Here is an 18513-nt window from a genome sequence, read left to right on the forward strand (position 1 = left end):
CACATGGACCTTCATTCCAAAGAATATTTGCATAGCCAACAATTCTTTGTTAATTCCTGTAACTTCCAAGTTCAGCTTCTTAGATCTTCCTGGTGACAGAATATGTGATGACCAAACAGCACGGGATTCAAAATAACAGAAAAGAAGCTGTGGGAACCAGGGACTGGGAATCGCTGCTGCCCTGCACATGAATCTGGATCCAACCCAGTGTATATGTGTAATAGACTGCAAGTGCCAGTAAAGACTGGGCTCAATCCAGAAATTGAAGGCAACAGAAAATATTCAGATGTGCTTTTACTCACTCTCTCTTGGTCCTGTCGTGCTTGTATGAGAGACAGTGGAGCATAGGTGAAATGATATCCAATCTTGAGCTGGTCTCCAAGGCCAAACTCATTTAACCTCTTCTGCAGAGGCTGGCTTGAGAGTGACTGGCTTGTTTTTGTTGTTGTCCCTTTGAAGAGATTTCACAATGATTTATTAAAACCTCAGGTGCTAAATCTAAACAGGCAGTTTCTAAAAAAACATTTGTAAGCGGAGCCAGTGTGATTCTAGTTTAGTTCAGTGATGAGTAGAGTTGGATTCATGAGATTTAATTTTTCCTTTTTCTTATTTTTCTCCTTTTTTGTCAAACATGCATAGGACTAATCACATATTTATGTCCTATCTTTCTATTTATAAAGTGGCAGAAAAAGTGAATCACTTCACAAAATCAAAACAAAAACAAAACACTGACAGAGCACTTTGCAATTAACATTTTCATGATCTTAGGTAGTAATAAGTACACAAGATCAATTTGTTCTGTTTGGAATGGTGTCAAGTCATAAATGCCCCAGTGATGTCACACATTGTCCCCAAATAACGTTAGTAGCAGTTTAAAAAGTGCATTTGTTGATCTGAATTTACAAATCTCTTTTGGAGCCTTCTATGGATGTTCCCTGCATTCAGATCCCACACATTCCGTAACCCACTGGCTCAGCTACCACATATGTCAAACATCTTAACGACCACTTGCCTCTCCACAATTTTCTTGGATGTCAACTTTTCTTTTGTGCTATCCATCTTGGTTAGGTTTTCCTGAAGTTAGGAAGTTTTTTTCAGTTTCTGCTTCATTTCACGTTTATTTCTGACCAGTTCTGCAATGTGGCCATGTTAACTACCACTACAAGAAAGGTTTTTCTTGACTTCAGGAAACCTTTTCTTTGAGAGAAATGCTGTATTCTGCAGTGAGCAAGAAGCCTTAGGCAGTAGGTTTCTTTGCATGCCAGAATGTCCTGTGTCTGTAGCTCTCAGGTTACAGCTAATGCAGAAACTCTCAGATTTTTCCATTTCGTTTAGAATAAAAGTCCCAAAGTTTAATGTCTAAAAATCTGGCTTGAAAATAGCCACTTGCTTTGTTGCCAGTGGCAAATGGGATGTGTTTGTAGGTGAACAAGTGAGGAAGTCTCTATGGACGAAACAAATTGATTATGTTTCTTCATCTCAGTTATTAGTATTCCATAAATGAGTACTCTAGTAATGTGTAGGTAAGTGGGCCAATAAGACTGACATACTTGCTAGGGCAAAAGGAATTGGCTTTGCTAGGCATTCATTATCGAAACTTCCCTGTTGCTTTGAAGGCTGTTTATCTCAGGAGCCAGGGAATCTTTTTCTTTTGAAGGCCACATTCTTTGGTAAATGCCTTGGGGCCACCTGTAGGCAGAAGTGGGGCAAATAAGAACACGGTACTAGCGCATTTTGATTAGAAGGAATGTGGGCATTATCTACCACCCTTAGACTTCCCTCTTCCCATCCTTTAGTCCTCAAGCTGCAGCTACCTAGATTTTTGGACTTTCCTTGGGCAAGTGACTGTGGGGGCTCCCATTTTTGGGTACTGTAAATTTTTCTGCTTTAAAAGAAGGAGAAACTAAAAGATGTTACATCTGAACTTAATAGTATGGGATTCCTTGGAATGCAATTGAAAAACAGTTACAAAAACTAGTAATTCAATTATTTTTATTTACTGTAGATGAACTATCTGTTCTTTAACCTGCTTTAATCCATTTGAAATCTGAACCTTAAGGTATGATCTCAAAGGTCAGGGAAGAGGTTATAGGTCTGCCCTCTTTCTTCCCCTCCCAGGGGCCCAGTCCCCTCTCCCGGCAGGGAGAAACTTTTATCTTCTATCAATAGCTGATCAAAGATTCACACTTTTTCTTAGGGAAGAAGCTGCTGAATAATTAAGTCTTGTTTACTTCTGAGGCCTTTCCTGCTTCCCTGTGTGTAGACGTGCACAGTCTTGCCCTGCTTACTTGTGTGTAGGTAGGCAAAATCTCAGTATTTAAAATGCTATTTCAAAGTTATACAGTGGTACCTCGGCTCAAAAATGCCTCAGTTCACAACCAAATCAGGTTGTGAATAGATATTTCAGAAAAAAATTGCCTCAGTTCGTGAACTCCGCATTGGGTGGTGATCGTGATTGTTCCTGTCTCCCCTGCATGAGTGCGCCCGCGATCACCCCCGTCTCCCCCTGCACGATCACTATCGTACGATTATGGGACTCTCCCTCCAAACAATAACCTCCCCCTCATCTATGTTAGTGTTCTCTACTGTACTGGACTTTGTTGTCCTTTGTTACTTTGTTTCAGATTTTTGTGATACAAAAATATTTACCGAACGGATTAACCTTATTTACATTGAACCTTATGGGGAAATTTGACTTGGTTCATGACCAATTTGGGTCACGACCAGAGTCCTGGGATGGATCAAGTTCGTGAGCCAAGGTACCACTGTACTGAGTGATGCAGTCCTGATGCAGATCACGAGGAATCAGAAATGTTGGCCAGCTCATTTTAGAGTACATATAAAATGACTAGTAATTTCACTGTGGATATAACCATTCTGCTTTTGGCCGTACCCACTTTACCTTTGGCCGTTCTCACAGATGGAGTGTAGCCCCTGAGACCTTTTCCGGACTGGCATTCAGGCCTGAGACTGAAAAAATCTCCCAGCCACTTCCATAGGTGGACAGATAAGCAAAAGGTTGGTGAAGATGCTCTACCGTGGGCCTGATCCAGTGACCCAGGACCACATTGCAAGTGGGGCTCATTGCTTTGATGACCTCGGTTGATCTCATGCCTGGTGTTCATGTCTAGGACTGGCTCTGGAATCATGGTCTGCAGTGCCTGTGTGCATCAGCACACCCACGCAACCACTGTTCTTGTTCCCCAGGCTCCCCGCCTCCCCTGGCTTTTATTTTGTTGTAAGATTTCTTTTTAAACTAGGACTTTGCCATGCTGCAAAGCCTAGTGCTGCCCTCCAGTGCCATCTTTCTTTGGGTTGACAGAGAGCCTTTGTGTTTTGCAGCCCAGAACCTACTTCTGCTTTATCCTTAGGTTCTTGGGCAAATTAGTTTTCATTTAGTTGCACCAATTTTATTTATTTATTTATTTATTTATTTATTTATCGATTTATATCCTGTCTTTTTCCTACAAAAGGCTCAAGGCAGCTTACATCATTCTCCTCCTCCATCTTATCCCTCTGGGAAATGTTTTGTGACTGGCCATTCCCACTGTGGCAAATAGCTTGTGCAATAGGCAAGTCTCCCATGTAGGATCCACATCATGCGCATCCTCCAAACTTGGGCTCACCAACCCAAAAAAGTTGGAGACCCCTACTTATTTTCAAGTACCCCAAACTCATCTGAAGTTCTACCACTTTTAATAACACTACTGTTTTCACTTTGTAAAGAATCCCCTAGAAGGTAAGATGAAAAAGTTAGAGAATGCTTGGTTTTCATGTCCTGACCCTTCCAGGCTAAGGCGTCCTACTGAGGGTGCACCGCTTACGGTTTTTAAAAAAAATTATTTAAGGTATTTCTATCTCGTTCGATTAGGCAAACTCTCAGAACGGTACACAGAATGTTGTATGTTATAGGATGAATGGATTGCTTTTGTGCCAAATGGGCAAATTTGAAGGGCCAGAGCTGAATGATTGGTGTGTGCTCGCATACGGACATTTTAGCTGGCATGGAGCCATGAGTGATATGGCATTTCAAGAGCCAGTAAAATCAGAGACCTACACCATGCCTATAAATACAGTGCACTGTAGCTTTGTCCACACTTCTGTGGGATGGGGAGAACTAGTTGCAAAAGTTGTCTATAGGTTGGTTAACCATTCTTAATGAACTTCATTTCAGGCTTTAAAAAAAATGTCTCTCTGAATCAGTCTTCAGACAACATAAATAGGCCATCATGTATGTTACAGATACATGAAGCCTAACTAACTAAGGGATATAATTATCATGCTGTGGTGGTTTGAAAATGTTAATTAGAAGCTAACATTTGCCTTCAGAGCAAATTCCTTCTAAATATTTTATCGTATTCACATTCTACTACATTGTGGGGAAACTAGTGTCTAAATTGTCTGGCACCTTTGAACAATAGGTGCAATAAGCACATCAAAAACTGTTTTGCCAAAATGCACGGCATCTGCATTAGGAAGTCAGTGAGACACTGGAAGGAAGGAAGAGTTATTGGAGGACAGTGACCTTAATGGAACACCGCTGTTCTGGGATTGTTCGCAGACACATTTTGATCTTTTGATGACTGATACAATGGTACCGTTTTTCTTGTCTGCCACTTGCTCAGCTCTTGATCATCTTGTCCCAACTAAGCCTTGAGTATCTCCAGCCCAGGATCCTAGGCCCTTGTTTTTTTTGCTAAGTTGAGGCTGGACCAGGGTCAGATCTGTCATTTGGAGAGGGGTTATAAGAAAGGAGAGAATCAAGATTCTACCAAGTATGCCGTAGCACCGAAGACCTGTTTTCTCATTTTATCTGTTCCTGCATCGACCAACCAGCTGCCTAGTGAGATGTGAATGCAACAGCGCCCTGCAAACAGTTCCAGCACAAGACTTGTATACGTATATGCATATATGTATGTACAACACTAGTGCATAGTGCAAAAGAGGTGTATGCAAGGTGCTGCAGGGGAAAGAGTGGCTTCATGAGAATTGGGGAGGTGGGGAGGGGGTGAAGGACACACCTGAAAAATGTGCCTGGCCTGGCCGAACTGAGGCAGACGGATGGCATGGCTAATTTTAATTTTTTTGATTTATTAAAATATTCTGGCGTTTCTAGTCTCAAGGTTGTTGTAGCAACACATAATTAAACATCAGCAATACAAGAAAGAATCAACATTCGCTTGGAATGCTGATTCCTAATTACAGGCCCAAGGGCCTGGGATATCATACTATTTGCCTCTTGTGTTGGATGCTGTTGGAAAAGGGACAGACTAGCTTTGTGTGGCAGATATTTCTGAGAAGGGCTCTGTATGGAGACCTGTGCTAGGTAACCACCACCTGCCTTGCCACAGGTCCTAGGACTTGGTACAGCATCTATCCAGAAGAGCTTATGGCCAGACAGGACTGTAAGAAAAAACGGGGTTCTTTAAATAACCTGATCTTTTATCATAAATAGATAAATTGATATGCAGTTATATTCAGATCTCTAAGGTGTTCTCTTTCACTAGTCATAGTTTAGATTTATTCCCTTACTATTTTTTGCATAACAGAATAACAGAATAAGTATTAGCCATTGAAGCTGTTTCTACTCCTAAAAAGTTGCCTAGTTACTTCTCTCCTTCAGAACCATACTCCAAAGAAAGAACTTGCACGGGCAGAAAAGAACCTTTCCCATAGACTGACTGTTTTTGATTTTCTTTTATTATGATGTCTTGCAATTTATTGCCTTGTATTGTGACTCTTGTCTGAAGCTCAATATCCTTGTTGGTTTTGCTGCAGTAATTGCTCTTAAGCACGATGATAAGTTCAGGTTTATATATGCTTCAGAATGGTATTTTGAGAAAGAAACAAATACCAGTTTGCGGGGCATATACAAACTGCTCCGGTCGTACAATCAGTTGTGTGCTAATTTAAATCCTCGGCTGTATGAAAAGGGTTTAGCAGCATCATTGCCCAACTTTGGAGTTTAACTTGCCACACATGTTAAATGTGAAAGACATTTCTGGAAATCCTGAAACAGTGGACCATAAGCTATTTATCTTGTTTTCCTTGAATCTTGGGGGACCCAGGTTTGCCATCTTGCCGTCAGTGGTTTGTTATCACTGTGGGATTTCGGCTGTGTATCTTGTCTATTCTTGCCTGTGAGGGAGTCTCATTGGACACAGCGGGACCTCTGGATAGGATTATAGTGTAAATACAGGGATCACTTTCAGAGAAAAGAATAAGATAATTGGGGTGTTTGGGAAATTGCCTTTGTGTATGTCCCTGAACGGTAAGGAATAAAGCTACCATTTTACAAGTACCTGGAGAAAGATCATGCGTAGAAGCTATGAGGGTGGATTAAATGACACCGTCCTGGTTCCTCTCAGGCATACAATCTCAATTTCAAATATGTTTATTTGAATGTAATGCAGAAGCCCAGTTTGATCAGCCACCCCACATTAGAAACCTCCTTGTGTGAACTGGGCACCTCCGCATTGGGCCTGCACCTGTAGGTGCCACCATTGCAAGATCATAAATGATCACCCTTAAGAACATGAGCAGAGCTGTGCTGGATCAGACTAGTGGTACATCTAGTCCAGCATTGTGTTCACACAGTGGTCCACAGTTGACCATGAGTGAGACGTGAGTCCAGCTGCGCCCCGCTGCCCTTGATCTCCAACAATTGGTGTACATAATCTTACTATTGCTATGTGAGATTCATTATTTATTTATTATTTATTATTTTATTTATTAAAACATTTATATGTCGCCCCATTCTCCGAAGCCTCAGGGTGGCTTACAACATAATAAAAAATTACAATAATAACAATATAAAATATAAAATAACAATATAAAATAAATAACACTATAAAAGAAGTAACAATAAAAAAGAAGTCGCCCTGGACAGATAAATAAGCAAATAACATTAACAATTAAAATGACGCTTAAATAAAAAGGTCTTCGCCTGGCGCCGAAAAACAAATAACGATGGCGCCAGGCGGACCTCTCTGGGGATCCAATGATCTGCACCCAATTTCTGTGCAGTATTAATGTCAGCAACCCAAGGATGACTTCACTTGTCTCATTCTGCATTAACTTGTCAATCTCTTAGGGTCAGTTGAGAAGGTCTCTTAGATTTCCCACAGATTTTGGAAATAAAGTGTGCAGGAATGTGATGGGGAGCCTCTTCTGGACTTCATTAAGGCTAGGGAATTCTGTGCTGCAGAGATCTGTTTGGCAGGTGACTTTGAGGCAGCTTTAAAACAAGCAATTATTTCTGGCATTTTAAAAAGGTGGATGGTTGTTCATCTTAATATTTTACCTACTTTTCTGCCTGCCTGTAACTTATTGAATATCTGACTGTTTTAAGCTTTGATTTTTAATGTTACTGCTTTGGTAGCTTTTGTCTTCTAGATTATTAGCTGCCTTGGGCACAGTTGGGTGACAGTATGGGATATATATTTACTAAAATAAAGGGGACTTCTTGGTTTCCTGTTCCAGGCAGCTAGCCACACTCAGGCACGGCTTCTGTGAATTTCTGAGCTGGATGCAGGATCCATGGTATATGAGTGCTCTGTTCCCCTCTCTGTTGTAGCTTCCTGTGCTATTGCGCATGCCTTCTGTTTCTAGTAATCAAGCTTCCCCAGAGTTAGGAGCCAGCATGTGCATCACTGCAGAAGTCATAGTGGAGGGTAAGGCAATGCTGCTCTCCTCTGGGCACCAGAGTGCCACAGGACACCTTTCTGATGCCCAGCAAGGTGCCGAACTTTAAAAAATGATAGCACATTGACTCACCTGTAGGTGCGGTAGCTTGAAACCTGTGGAGTCCAATAGATTCTGAAGCAGCCTAAAGTTCAAACCCCACCTCTGCTTTGCTCTCAGTGTCTTAGGTGGTTACTAGCTTTTCTCATGCCTGCCAGGGCAGCCATTTTGTGCTGGTGCCCAGGATAGTTTCTCAGATTGCCATGTGCCCACTGCCCGAAAAGTTGCCTGCCCCTTCTGTATTGTGTGAAAACCTCATACTCCAAGGCAGGCCTGCACAAATTTTGACATATGTACACACATCCCTAAGCCAACCACCACCTGTTTATTGTGTCTGCCTTACAGACAAGTAGCCAAATCAAGACGTTTTTTAGTCCGTGTTGGAATTCAGTGCCTGACTGGAGGACTTTGTACAGCTCACTCTTTGTGGAGACTTGATCTAAAGACTGTGATACGTCAGCATAGCTAAGAAAAATCCATCCTTTTGAGAAAACATCTAGAACTGACAAAATACAATTCTGTGTCTTGAAGATAAAGGGGTAAAAATAAATTCCATCATTCTAAAGTATCCATTAGGCTAATGCCTTTATTAGGACCAACCAGATGTTACAGAATGGTGAGTGCAGGAAATGCTTTAAATTTGAAAGGCTTTACCTTGCCAGCCTGCAATCTCTTGGCAAGCTTCCCTAAATCATGAATGCCATTGCATATATTACGACCACACTTTCACATAACGATAATCAGAATTCCGGAGAATCCTAGCTCACTGTTCATGAGCAGTGTGCCTTTATACTCTGCCTGACAGGTTGTGTTTAGCTCTGCTGGTGGGAACACCTAGATAACCATAAATGAACAGGCATTGGAAAATTTAGTGTTCCATACCAACTAGAAGTCTATGCTTGCCATTTGCCATAAACCAGAAAGTGAAATCAGGGTTTATAGTTTGTTTATAGTTTATAGTCTGGTTTGTTTGGGGACAGCAAGCCTAGGGTCTTGTTTGAATGTGATGCCAAGCTTTCAAACCTAGTCAGTTTATGGTCACTACAGCTGCTTTGTCTAGTTTGAGCAGCTAAGCAGCAGCAGCAGCAGTGGGCACCATATGTGATGTTATTATGGTTAAATGTGGGCAAAACATGCTATCATTGGAGAGCCAGTGTGGCGTAGTGGTTAAGAGTGTGGGACTGGGACTCAGAGGATCTGGGTTCTAGTCCCCGCTCAGCCATGGAGCCAACTGGGTGACTTTGGGCCAGTCACAGACTCTCAGCCCAACCTACCTCACAGGGTTGTTGTTGTGGGGATAAGATGGAGGAGGAGAATGATGTAAGCTGCCTTGAGCCCTTTGTAGGAAAAAGGCAGGATATAAATCTCAATATAAAGAAAAAATAAATAAATAAAATATAAATATTACAAAGGAGAAACATTTGCCAAAATGTATTTATTATTGCATCTGAGTCTCCCTATAAGTGAGTGCTCTGAGTGATGAACAGTAGGTAAAAAGTTAAACATGAGAGAGAGAGAGAGAGAGAGAGAGAGAGAGAGAGAGAGAGAGAGATTGATTGATGAAATTAGATTAAAAACAGCACAAACAAAGCATAAACTGGCTTTGCAAGATAGAGCTACAACGGTGTTGGCACAGACATTTTTCTATATTGAGGAACATGTCAAAAACCGTGGCAGTTGTCAAGGAATGAAAGTGGAGGTGCAGGCAACAAGATGTACCTTCCAACTAAGAACTGATTTTCATTAAAAAAAAAAAGTATCTGGATTGTGCCTCTTTAGACAACAAGGTGTGGGTGGATAATAAATAATCTTGTAGTACGAATGTGCATCCAGTAGCTGTTGCCATCACAACTGATGATTAAGGAGGCAGAAATACATGTAAATACGTAGATTAGATGAATAGATGAATATTATTACATTGCATTTATACCCTACCTTTTTTCTTTGTGTGAGGAACCCAAGGAAGCTTACCTAACTTCATTTTATCTCCAGAACAATAACTCTCTGAAGTAAGTTGGACTGTCCCAAAGTCACCCAGTGAGCTCCATGGCCAAGTGGGGACTAGAACCCGGATCTTCCAGGTCCCCAGTCTAACACACCCTAATTCCACTCTGGGGACCTTCTTTTGGTATCTGCTAGGCAGAACAGATGAAGTTTAACCTCAGCTTTTCTACATAAAGTATCTTCATCTACTATACATTAAGAAATAGCAACAGGATTGTGCATTAATCCTGCTCCATAACAGATAGGCAGCTGAAGGTAAAGCTGAAACAAAAATAAAAGGCTGCCCTTTTTCCTAGCAGCCTTTGCTCAGGCTAGAGCTTGTCTGAGCTCATGTATGTGGGCTGCTGACTGCCATCTTGCTTACTCCTTTAAAAAAAATTATTTTCTCTACAAATCTAAAACTAAAACAACAATTATTCCCAAGACATGGGACGTACTGGGTTAACATCTTACTCTTTTTTACGATCAATAACCAGATTCAGTTCTACATATAGTCCCGTTTCTCTAGCCAATAATAAAAAGAGTTCCAAATTTGATATATGTATGTATCCTCCTTCTCCTTCAAAGACAAAGTCAATCTGTCCATTTCTGTGCAATCCATAATCTTTTTTAAAATCAGCTCTTTGGTAGGTGGCTCTTCATTCTTCCAGTGTTGGGCAGATGCAATCCTTGTTGCGGTAATTAAGTGTAAGATCAAATATATACTTTGTTTATCAAAGTCATCAGGAATAATGCCTAATAAAAAAACTTCAGGTTTAAATATTAAAGGTTTTTGTAACATTTCCTCCAGCCATTTATGTATTTTAACCCAGTAATTTTTTGCCTTAACACAAGTCCAAAACATATGATAACAAGTACCAGGTTTGTGTTTACATTTCCAACATCTATTTGACATATTTAGGAACATTTTTGCTAATCTATTCAGCAATAAATACCATCTATAAAACATTTTATAAAAGTTTTCTTTATACGAAGTTGCTAAGGTTATCTTAATATTTCTTTTCCACAGCTTTTGCCAGTTCTGTAACTCAATATTATATCCAAGATTTTGTGACCATGTTATCATGGTTCCTTAACTTGTTCATATAATTTTCATGTCCAAAATTATACAATCTTTTAATCATTTTTTCATCTGATTTTAAAATCATTTGATCAAATGTTAGTTCCTTATAAAAACCATACATTCTATAGTCTTTAATATATCTCATTGTATTTGTACCTTATGCCACCAAGAAAGATCAGCACCCTGTTCCTGTAGTTCTCGATTCGGTTTCAATTTTCCATCCTTATCTAAAATATCATCATATCTCACAATCATATTAAAGTTCAGTGTATTTGGATATGTAAGAGCTTCCATAGGAGAAAGCCAGTTTGGCAACTTAGTATAGAGCTTTGTCTTTAACTTTTCACAGACCGACATCAATTTATTTCTAATATAATGGTTTAAGAAATAGCTATGTGTCTTACACTTCTCATCCCACCTATAAGCCTGCCATCCCATGTAAATCACCTCCTTCAAGATATAAAATTCTCTTATTCTCCCTGACTCCTCAAAGGCACTGTCCTTTGTTTTGCAGCCAGGGGCACGTTTCTTAGGTCCCTCTTATGAATTTGCCCGTCTCCTCCCAGCTCTAACAATGCTTGCCTTCCTGTAACTCAGCCTTCCCCAGCCTGATGCTCTCCAGATGTTTTGAATGTCAGCTTCCAACAGCAGCAGGTGGAATGACCAGCAATCAGGAATGCTGGGGGTTGACATCCAAAACATCTGAAGGGCTTCAGGTTGGGAAGGCTGGTAGAACTATAGGTGCGTGATAGTTCACTGCTTATCCTGCTTTCTGGTTATCCAATTTCCTGTCCCTTTCTGTTTCTCAACATGCAGAGCAGGATGCCCAGCACATTTGCGGGGGGGGGGGGTTAGGAGGCTGCGTTGCCCCCCAGTAGTCCTTCTGCAGTCTGATGGTCTAAGTAGGTGTGACCTGCTCCCACTTACTTTCCCTTTCTCTGTGCTCCTCTCAGTACCTGATGAATTTCTGGTTGTGTGTCTTCCGAAAGACAAGTAGCACATCGACATCTCCTCACACTTCTTGCCATCCCCATCAGGAATGTTTAAATAGGAGTTTGAACATTTTCTCAAATATTATCTTTCGCTTAGGAAATGGTGTGTTTTTCCATTGATTTGTTGTTAACTTTGCGTCCACATTCTGTAGATGGTCTCAAGCATTTCATTGAAGGGTGGTGTTTAAATCCCTGAAATAAATACACATGATCTGCAAGATTACCTTTTTGACTCTTTTCTCACTAGGGTGATCAATGCAGGGAAAAGTACACACAATGAAGACCAGGCCAGCTGTGAAGTGCTCACTGTAAAGAAGAAAGCAGGTGGAACTAATTCTACACCAAACAAAAACTCCTCTACCAAACGGAGGTCTTCCTTGCCAAATGGGGAAGGATTGCAGCTGAAGGAGAATTCAGTAAGTCCATACTTGTTCCTGTCCATGTACATTTTTTTTGCTAAATTTTTTTGCTAAATAAATTTTTTATTTTTATTTTAAAAATTTATTTAAAATTTTTTGCTAAATAAATTTTTGCTAATTTTTTTTGCTAAATGTCTATCTCATACAAATGTACAGGGGCAAATAACAACTGTTTGGGCCATCATTCTGGATATTTAAAAAACTGCGTTAGCAGCATTTCATAGCATCTGCCCAATTAATGCTTTTGCCCCCAGTTATTGTTGTCTCTTTAACACTGCACTTGAAATAACTCTCAATAATTAAGTCTAAAGGTTTAGCAGTAGTGTCAAATATTGGCAAATCACAGAAGATGTAACTTAATTGTAAATCAATTGAATGACTAATGAGTGAGATACATTTAATGATAGAGAGCTGGGGCCACAGAGGAAGAAGAATTATGTGAGCCTGTGTGGATAGCTAGGGATATAGGTATAATACATATAGGGATGCTATGGGTAGGAACAGATCCTGGTACTTCTCACAATTCTCATGTATGCAGTACCTGCCAACCAAGCTTGGTCTTCCTTCTGCCACTGTGCAATTCTGGGAAGAATGGTAACCTTGCTGGAAGGCTCCTGTCCAACATGTCTGTAGCATTAGAAAACCAGACTTTGTTTATGCATTGCTCCTTTGGCAACTCCCTGAAAGCCTCACGTGATCCTCCTGAAGATGGATGTGAGGGGAAGTGGGGTGCTGGCTGTCAGCCTCCCTGCCGTTTCCATCCTGCACACAAGGCCAAGTGAGTTCTTGGCCTCACAGGGCCACAAGTATGTTCCACAGTTCCTCAGCACCTTTGCAGCAGTGGATCAGAATGGCACCCAACTATCTGGAGAGAGGTGGGCCTGCAGCCTTCCTGCTGGGCTACATGAAGGTAGAAGGCTAGTGTCAAGCTGGAAGGCAGGGAAGGCTGGAAATGGAGAAAGATAGCAGACTAGGACATCGATAGAACTGGGAAAGAAATTAGGAAATTTGTCCCTGGCAGGTGTCAGTTGCTCTCAGGCAAAAGAGGGAGCCAGCGTGGTGTAGTGGTTAAGAGTGTGAGACTGGGACTTAGGAGATCTGGATTCTAGTGCCCATTCAGCCATGAAGCTTACTGGGTAACTTTGGGCCAGTCACAGACTCTCAGCCTAGCCTACCTCACAGGGTTGTTGTTGGGAGGACAAGATTGGGAGGAAGAAGAAAATTATGTAAGCCACTTGAGTTCCTTTAAAGGAAAAGGGGCAGGATATAGATAAAAGCAACAGTAGGATTTTGTTTTTTTGAAATGCCAATGGAGCAGTTAATGCTAAGACAGCAGGGGGCTCGGAAGTGTTTGAAAGGGTGTGCAGGGTGGGTGGAGAAATGTCAGTTCAACACTAAAAACTGAGGGGATTACATTGCTAAGGAGATTGTCCAAGTTGCTTATTGCTACACTGTGGACAAGATAGTTACTCATGTTGTGTTGGTATGTAATGAAATTTCTCGCCATTTATTTATTTGTGTCATTTCATTTTTATAGCACCCAATAGCTGAGGCTCTCTGGGTAGTTAACAAAAGTTAAAAACACACAAGAAAGAGGAAAATAAATGAATACCAGTCAATAAAACTATAGCAATTGCAACTGAATCAGCACAGAGGTATAGCAGCAGTATAGGAAAAATGCAATATTAAAACTAAAGTCAAAAAGTTAATTGTTAAAATAGTGGGAAAATAAAAAAGCTTTTCATGTGGTTCTGAAAAAAATACAGGGTAGGCCCCAGGTACACCTCTTTAAATCGTTGGCTCACTAATGATCTCTTAAATTTATGTGTCACTTCCCTCTGCAAAATCAGGCGTACAAAGTCACACAAAAATACAGAGATCTGTCATTGAAATAAAGAAAAACCTTTAAAACCAATATAAACCATAACCAGGACAATAATACAAATAAGCAAGCAAGCAAAACACCCTAATCTAAAAACAATGCAAAAGGTGTCTACCTACAATACACACCATCCGCTCTGCCCTCTCACACAGCCTAGAATGAACAACCCTAAATCAGTGCCAACATCTGGAATGTAAGCAAGGGATGCCTGCAAAGTTAAGCATCCCTTTGCCTGGGAGAGAAACTATAACCATGTTGGCACCAGCTGTGGAAAGGGTTCCACAAATGTAGTGCTATCACAAAAAAGCAAGTTGCTGAACTGCTCCTTGCATAGGATTGTTCTCTGAATTTGTGATTTTTCCTCAGTCAAGCTGGCCTGGCAGCCATCAGTGACTCTGAACAATTTCCTGGATTGTGTTGTTCCACTAACAGTCCATTATTATGGTGCATTAATAGTCTTAGCGGAACCTAAGAATAGCATTTCTTCTCAGCTTACAATGTTCTTATAGGCAGAGTCGTGATAGGAGACTGGAACCAGGAGATGAGATTTTCCTGAAATGAATTGATCCGGAGTATATAAAAATTGATTTTGTGCATGCTTCCTACTGGGGAGGGGAAGGGAATTATATCATAGGGTTGGATCCAGGCTTTGTCATACTTAGAAAAGACTCATTAAAACCAATGGCACAAATCAGCCATGAGTGACTTAGTTGCGGCTGACTTGTCTAATTGATATCAACGAGACTGCTTCAAGTATGAATAAATCTGGATCTGGCCTGTAATTTTTCCCTCCCTGTAAAGACATTTCAGAGTTAAAACAGACTTTCCATCCATATATAGCCATTTGGTCTTTGTCTCTTCCTCCTTCTACTTGGTCCTGCACCTCTTATTTTCCCTCTAGAGTTGATGCCGGGGCTGCTCCAGATCTTAAAAGATCCCCTCTGCCTCCATATGTTGGAGTCATGATTGGGTCAAATACCCTGTGCCTAATCTAGAGTAAAAAGCTGGAGCAGGAATGTAGCTGAGATGCAGATTTAAGTCAATCTTCTTTGACCCTTGGGCAGTAAACCTGGGAAACATGTACCTCTGCTCTTTTAAAGACAGGAATCCCTCCCCCGCCCTTGCAACTTACTTGGGCTCTTTATGCTTCCTTTCTTAGGAATCCGATGGCATCTCTTTCCATTACTGGTCATTATTTGATGGGCATGCTGGCTCTGGAGCAGCTGTGGTGGCATCCCGCCTGCTTCAGCATCATATCGCGGAGCAGCTGCAGGAGATTGTGGACATCCTGAAAAACTCTGCTCTCCCTCCCCCAACCTGCCTGGGGGAAGAGCCCGAAAGCACGAATGCCAACAGCAGAACTCTAACCAGGGCCGCCTCATTACGCGGGAGCTCCGGCGCACCAGGCTCACCCAGCACCCCACCAACACGCTTCTTTACGGAGAAGAAGATCTCCCACGAGTGCCTTGTTATCGGGGCTATTGAGTTAGCATTCAGGGAAATGGTAAGTAGATTCTACTGTTCCTTGTGACTCTTTGGTAAAGTCCCAATCCTTGTTTGTGGGTAGGCTGAGGGAAAAGGAATTGGTGTGCTGACATCAGCACATTTAAGATGCTTGGCTTTTTGAAAGGTAATTGGAAGAAATGCTTGGCATTGCAATGCTAGTGTCAAGATATTATTACAAAAAACAAGGACCAAAACTGGTAGCAAAAGACTGCAGCAGATTGCATGCCCCTCATGTGAGCAGTTCGGACACACAGAATGCCTCTTTACCTGTCATGTCAAAGACAAGAAATCCTAAAGTTGCAGAACACTAGTTTGGAGTGGCCTTTATTTTCCATGCAGTTATGAAGGGCAAATGGCTAGCTACTGTTGCCCACGAAGTTGTGACTGGACCCTCAGTTATACAGCATTTCCCCCCATTCTTCTGGGCAAAACCCTGAGACAACTAAACATACCAAACTTGTTGCCAGTGAACTTTGGAAAAAAGGGGAACGATGTGGGTCCTCATTAATTCAGTTATATAGTGGCAGAGGAAACATGAAGACTAAACTGTTGCTGTGGTGGAAATGTTCTTCCATTTTTGTAGGCAAATTCATAGGCCACAGTTTTTGGAGTGGTCAGGAAGAAAAAAACCTATAGAACTGTTGGATAGGCAACAGCAATTCTCTCATTTAAAAAACTTTTTTTGCTTTTGTAGTGTTGCTCCCTGTACTCAGACTGAAAATGGTATTTTCTCCAAAGTGACTCTCTGAAAGGCGCTATGCCATGATATGGTGTGCTTCTGGGTGCATCGTGGGGGAAAATATACAAGGCACTGTGGTAAAAAAAAAAGTGTTGGTTTAAAAGCTGTTCCTGCTGCTTTTCAGATAGAGCTCTTTATCCTTCTGAACAAGTCACAATTTCTCTCCTTCCCCTGAAGATGTATAGGCATTTTGCTCCCACCCCTTGAATCTCTGCAGGAAAACTAAATGGTGGAACTTTCAGAACTGCTCCACCTGGTAACACTTACAGGAGAAATATTGACCATACATTAGTACATATCTTAGGGTAAATAATGGGCTTTTGTCTCTATCCCCTTAGCAGAATAATTCTTCCTTTTTGGATTCTAGCTCTCTGGCATTCAGTGGCTCTTCACTGAAAGGTTCTCAATAATTATATAAATTAATTTGCAATTAATCTACATCCTCTGTATTTTCTAATATTTGACAGTGCTGCAGAACCTTTAGACCTAATCATTGAAAGTTAAAGTGCAGTGAGACTTCGTTAAAGACACAATGATAATTGGGGAGAAAAGTATTAATTGGCCAGATGCTACTGAATGTTTTTTAAGCACTTATGCTGGTGAGCATAAAAATAATTCCAGAATACTACCAAATAAATAATAGGTGACGGAGATAATTATGATCTTTTCCTTTGCTTTCATCAAGTGAATATTACAAGAGTAACGTAATGCCCGATAACATCTTGGAAACCTATTTCTGTGGATATAAGAGATTTTCATGTATGCATGCATGCAGCATTTTGCAAAGCAGGGCCTGATAATGGATGCAATTTTTTACTTTAGTTTTTGTCTTATAACATTTCATTGTTTCTTTTCCAAAACACAACAATACAGAATAACCACATGGGGTCATAATCAGTTCATTTCTTTACATATATGCAGGTAGGACTTTAACCAGTGTTTCCATGAATCTTGAGAATCTGTTGTTATTACTCTACTAGCCTTTCTGGCACATGTGAGTACATACGTTGGATCCAAAGGTGGCCTGCTTGAGTGACAAAGCACATGATTTCATCATCACACCCACCGTTTGCATTGTTTTCCTCCACATTATTGCTGCATGTGCCATTTTTGAGGGTTCTAATTCCCAGGATTGATTTTTCCGGGTTGGGAACTGCCTTGAGGGTGGCGGGTCAGAAAGCATGTTCTGTGAGGTTGCGTTGCAGGCATTTGAGCCAATCCAACTAGTGAGATGCACTTTGGAAATCTGGTTCATACATATGGCTAATGTGCATGTTTCCCCTTTTGGATGAGAACCACAGGCAACCCGGCCTTCCAACTCCACCTAGAATTAGTTAGGGCTCAGAAGAAACTCCAGTTGACCTTCTGAACTACTTGTTACCACTCACATGCACATACTAGTTCCACACCATGTTGTGTTCCTCTACTCTGACCTTCCACGACTAAACCTCACTCACATTCTAGCTTTGTCTGTTGAGTGAAATGTAATAAACATAAATAAAATGCTCTCAAAAAAAAGCATGCAGTTCCAGTAAAATATGCAGAATTTCTTTGGGTGCAATCTGGTGCCTGTTTAGGTAGGGAGAAAAAAAGGCCAACGTCTCCCAGCACTTCCCTGCCAGCACAGGATTGTACCTTCCATATATTTTGAGAAGTAACCTGCACTCCATTATCACCTTCACTTTAATCATTCTTATATTTGAGTACAGCAGTCCATATTCACAGATAGCTTTCAATCTTATTAAACCTGGAGAATTTGTATTGAGTTTAGAACTAAAAATGCATACAGCTAGAAAGGTTTGCACCAAATTCGTGGAATGCTGTTTATTAGGATAAGGCTTGGTGCGGAGAGTTCTGTGGGTACAGTAGGGATGGGAAACATGTGGCCTTTGGGACTTTGCTGGCCCACAACTCCCCATCAGCTCTCACCATATGCTATGCTGGCTAAAGCCAGGGGAGGATTGCAGGGGGCCACACGTTCCCCCTGGTGAAGAGTCTTGCCCCTCTGAACTTCACGCTTGGCATGGTTTCCTTTCTTGTAGATTGCGCTTGCTTAATTAATTAATTTCTACCCCGCCCATTATCCAGAATGCCAACAATAATTTGAGCTAGTAATTAATGCACAACTCATGTAACTTGTGTGTTTCAAAGGCACATTTAACAAC

General features: G+C 41.1%; 1 protein-coding gene across 1 annotated transcript in view; it reads left to right on the forward strand.

The window, feature by feature from the left end:
* PPM1H (protein phosphatase, Mg2+/Mn2+ dependent 1H) overlaps positions 1–18513 on the forward strand; it is an 86858-nt gene that overhangs the window by 24508 nt on the left and 43837 nt on the right. The window contains exons 2-3 of the mRNA XM_044422943.1: positions 12050–12218; positions 15263–15607. Of these exons, the coding sequence (XP_044278878.1) occupies positions 12050–12218; positions 15263–15607 (514 nt within the window). The remainder of the gene's footprint in view (positions 1–12049; positions 12219–15262; positions 15608–18513) is intronic.

The sequence above is a fragment of the Varanus komodoensis genome, unplaced genomic scaffold (genome assembly GCF_004798865.1).
Source record: "Varanus komodoensis strain SLA01 unplaced genomic scaffold, ASM479886v1 scaffold13_1, whole genome shotgun sequence".
Taxonomy (NCBI): Eukaryota; Metazoa; Chordata; class Lepidosauria; order Squamata; family Varanidae; genus Varanus; species Varanus komodoensis.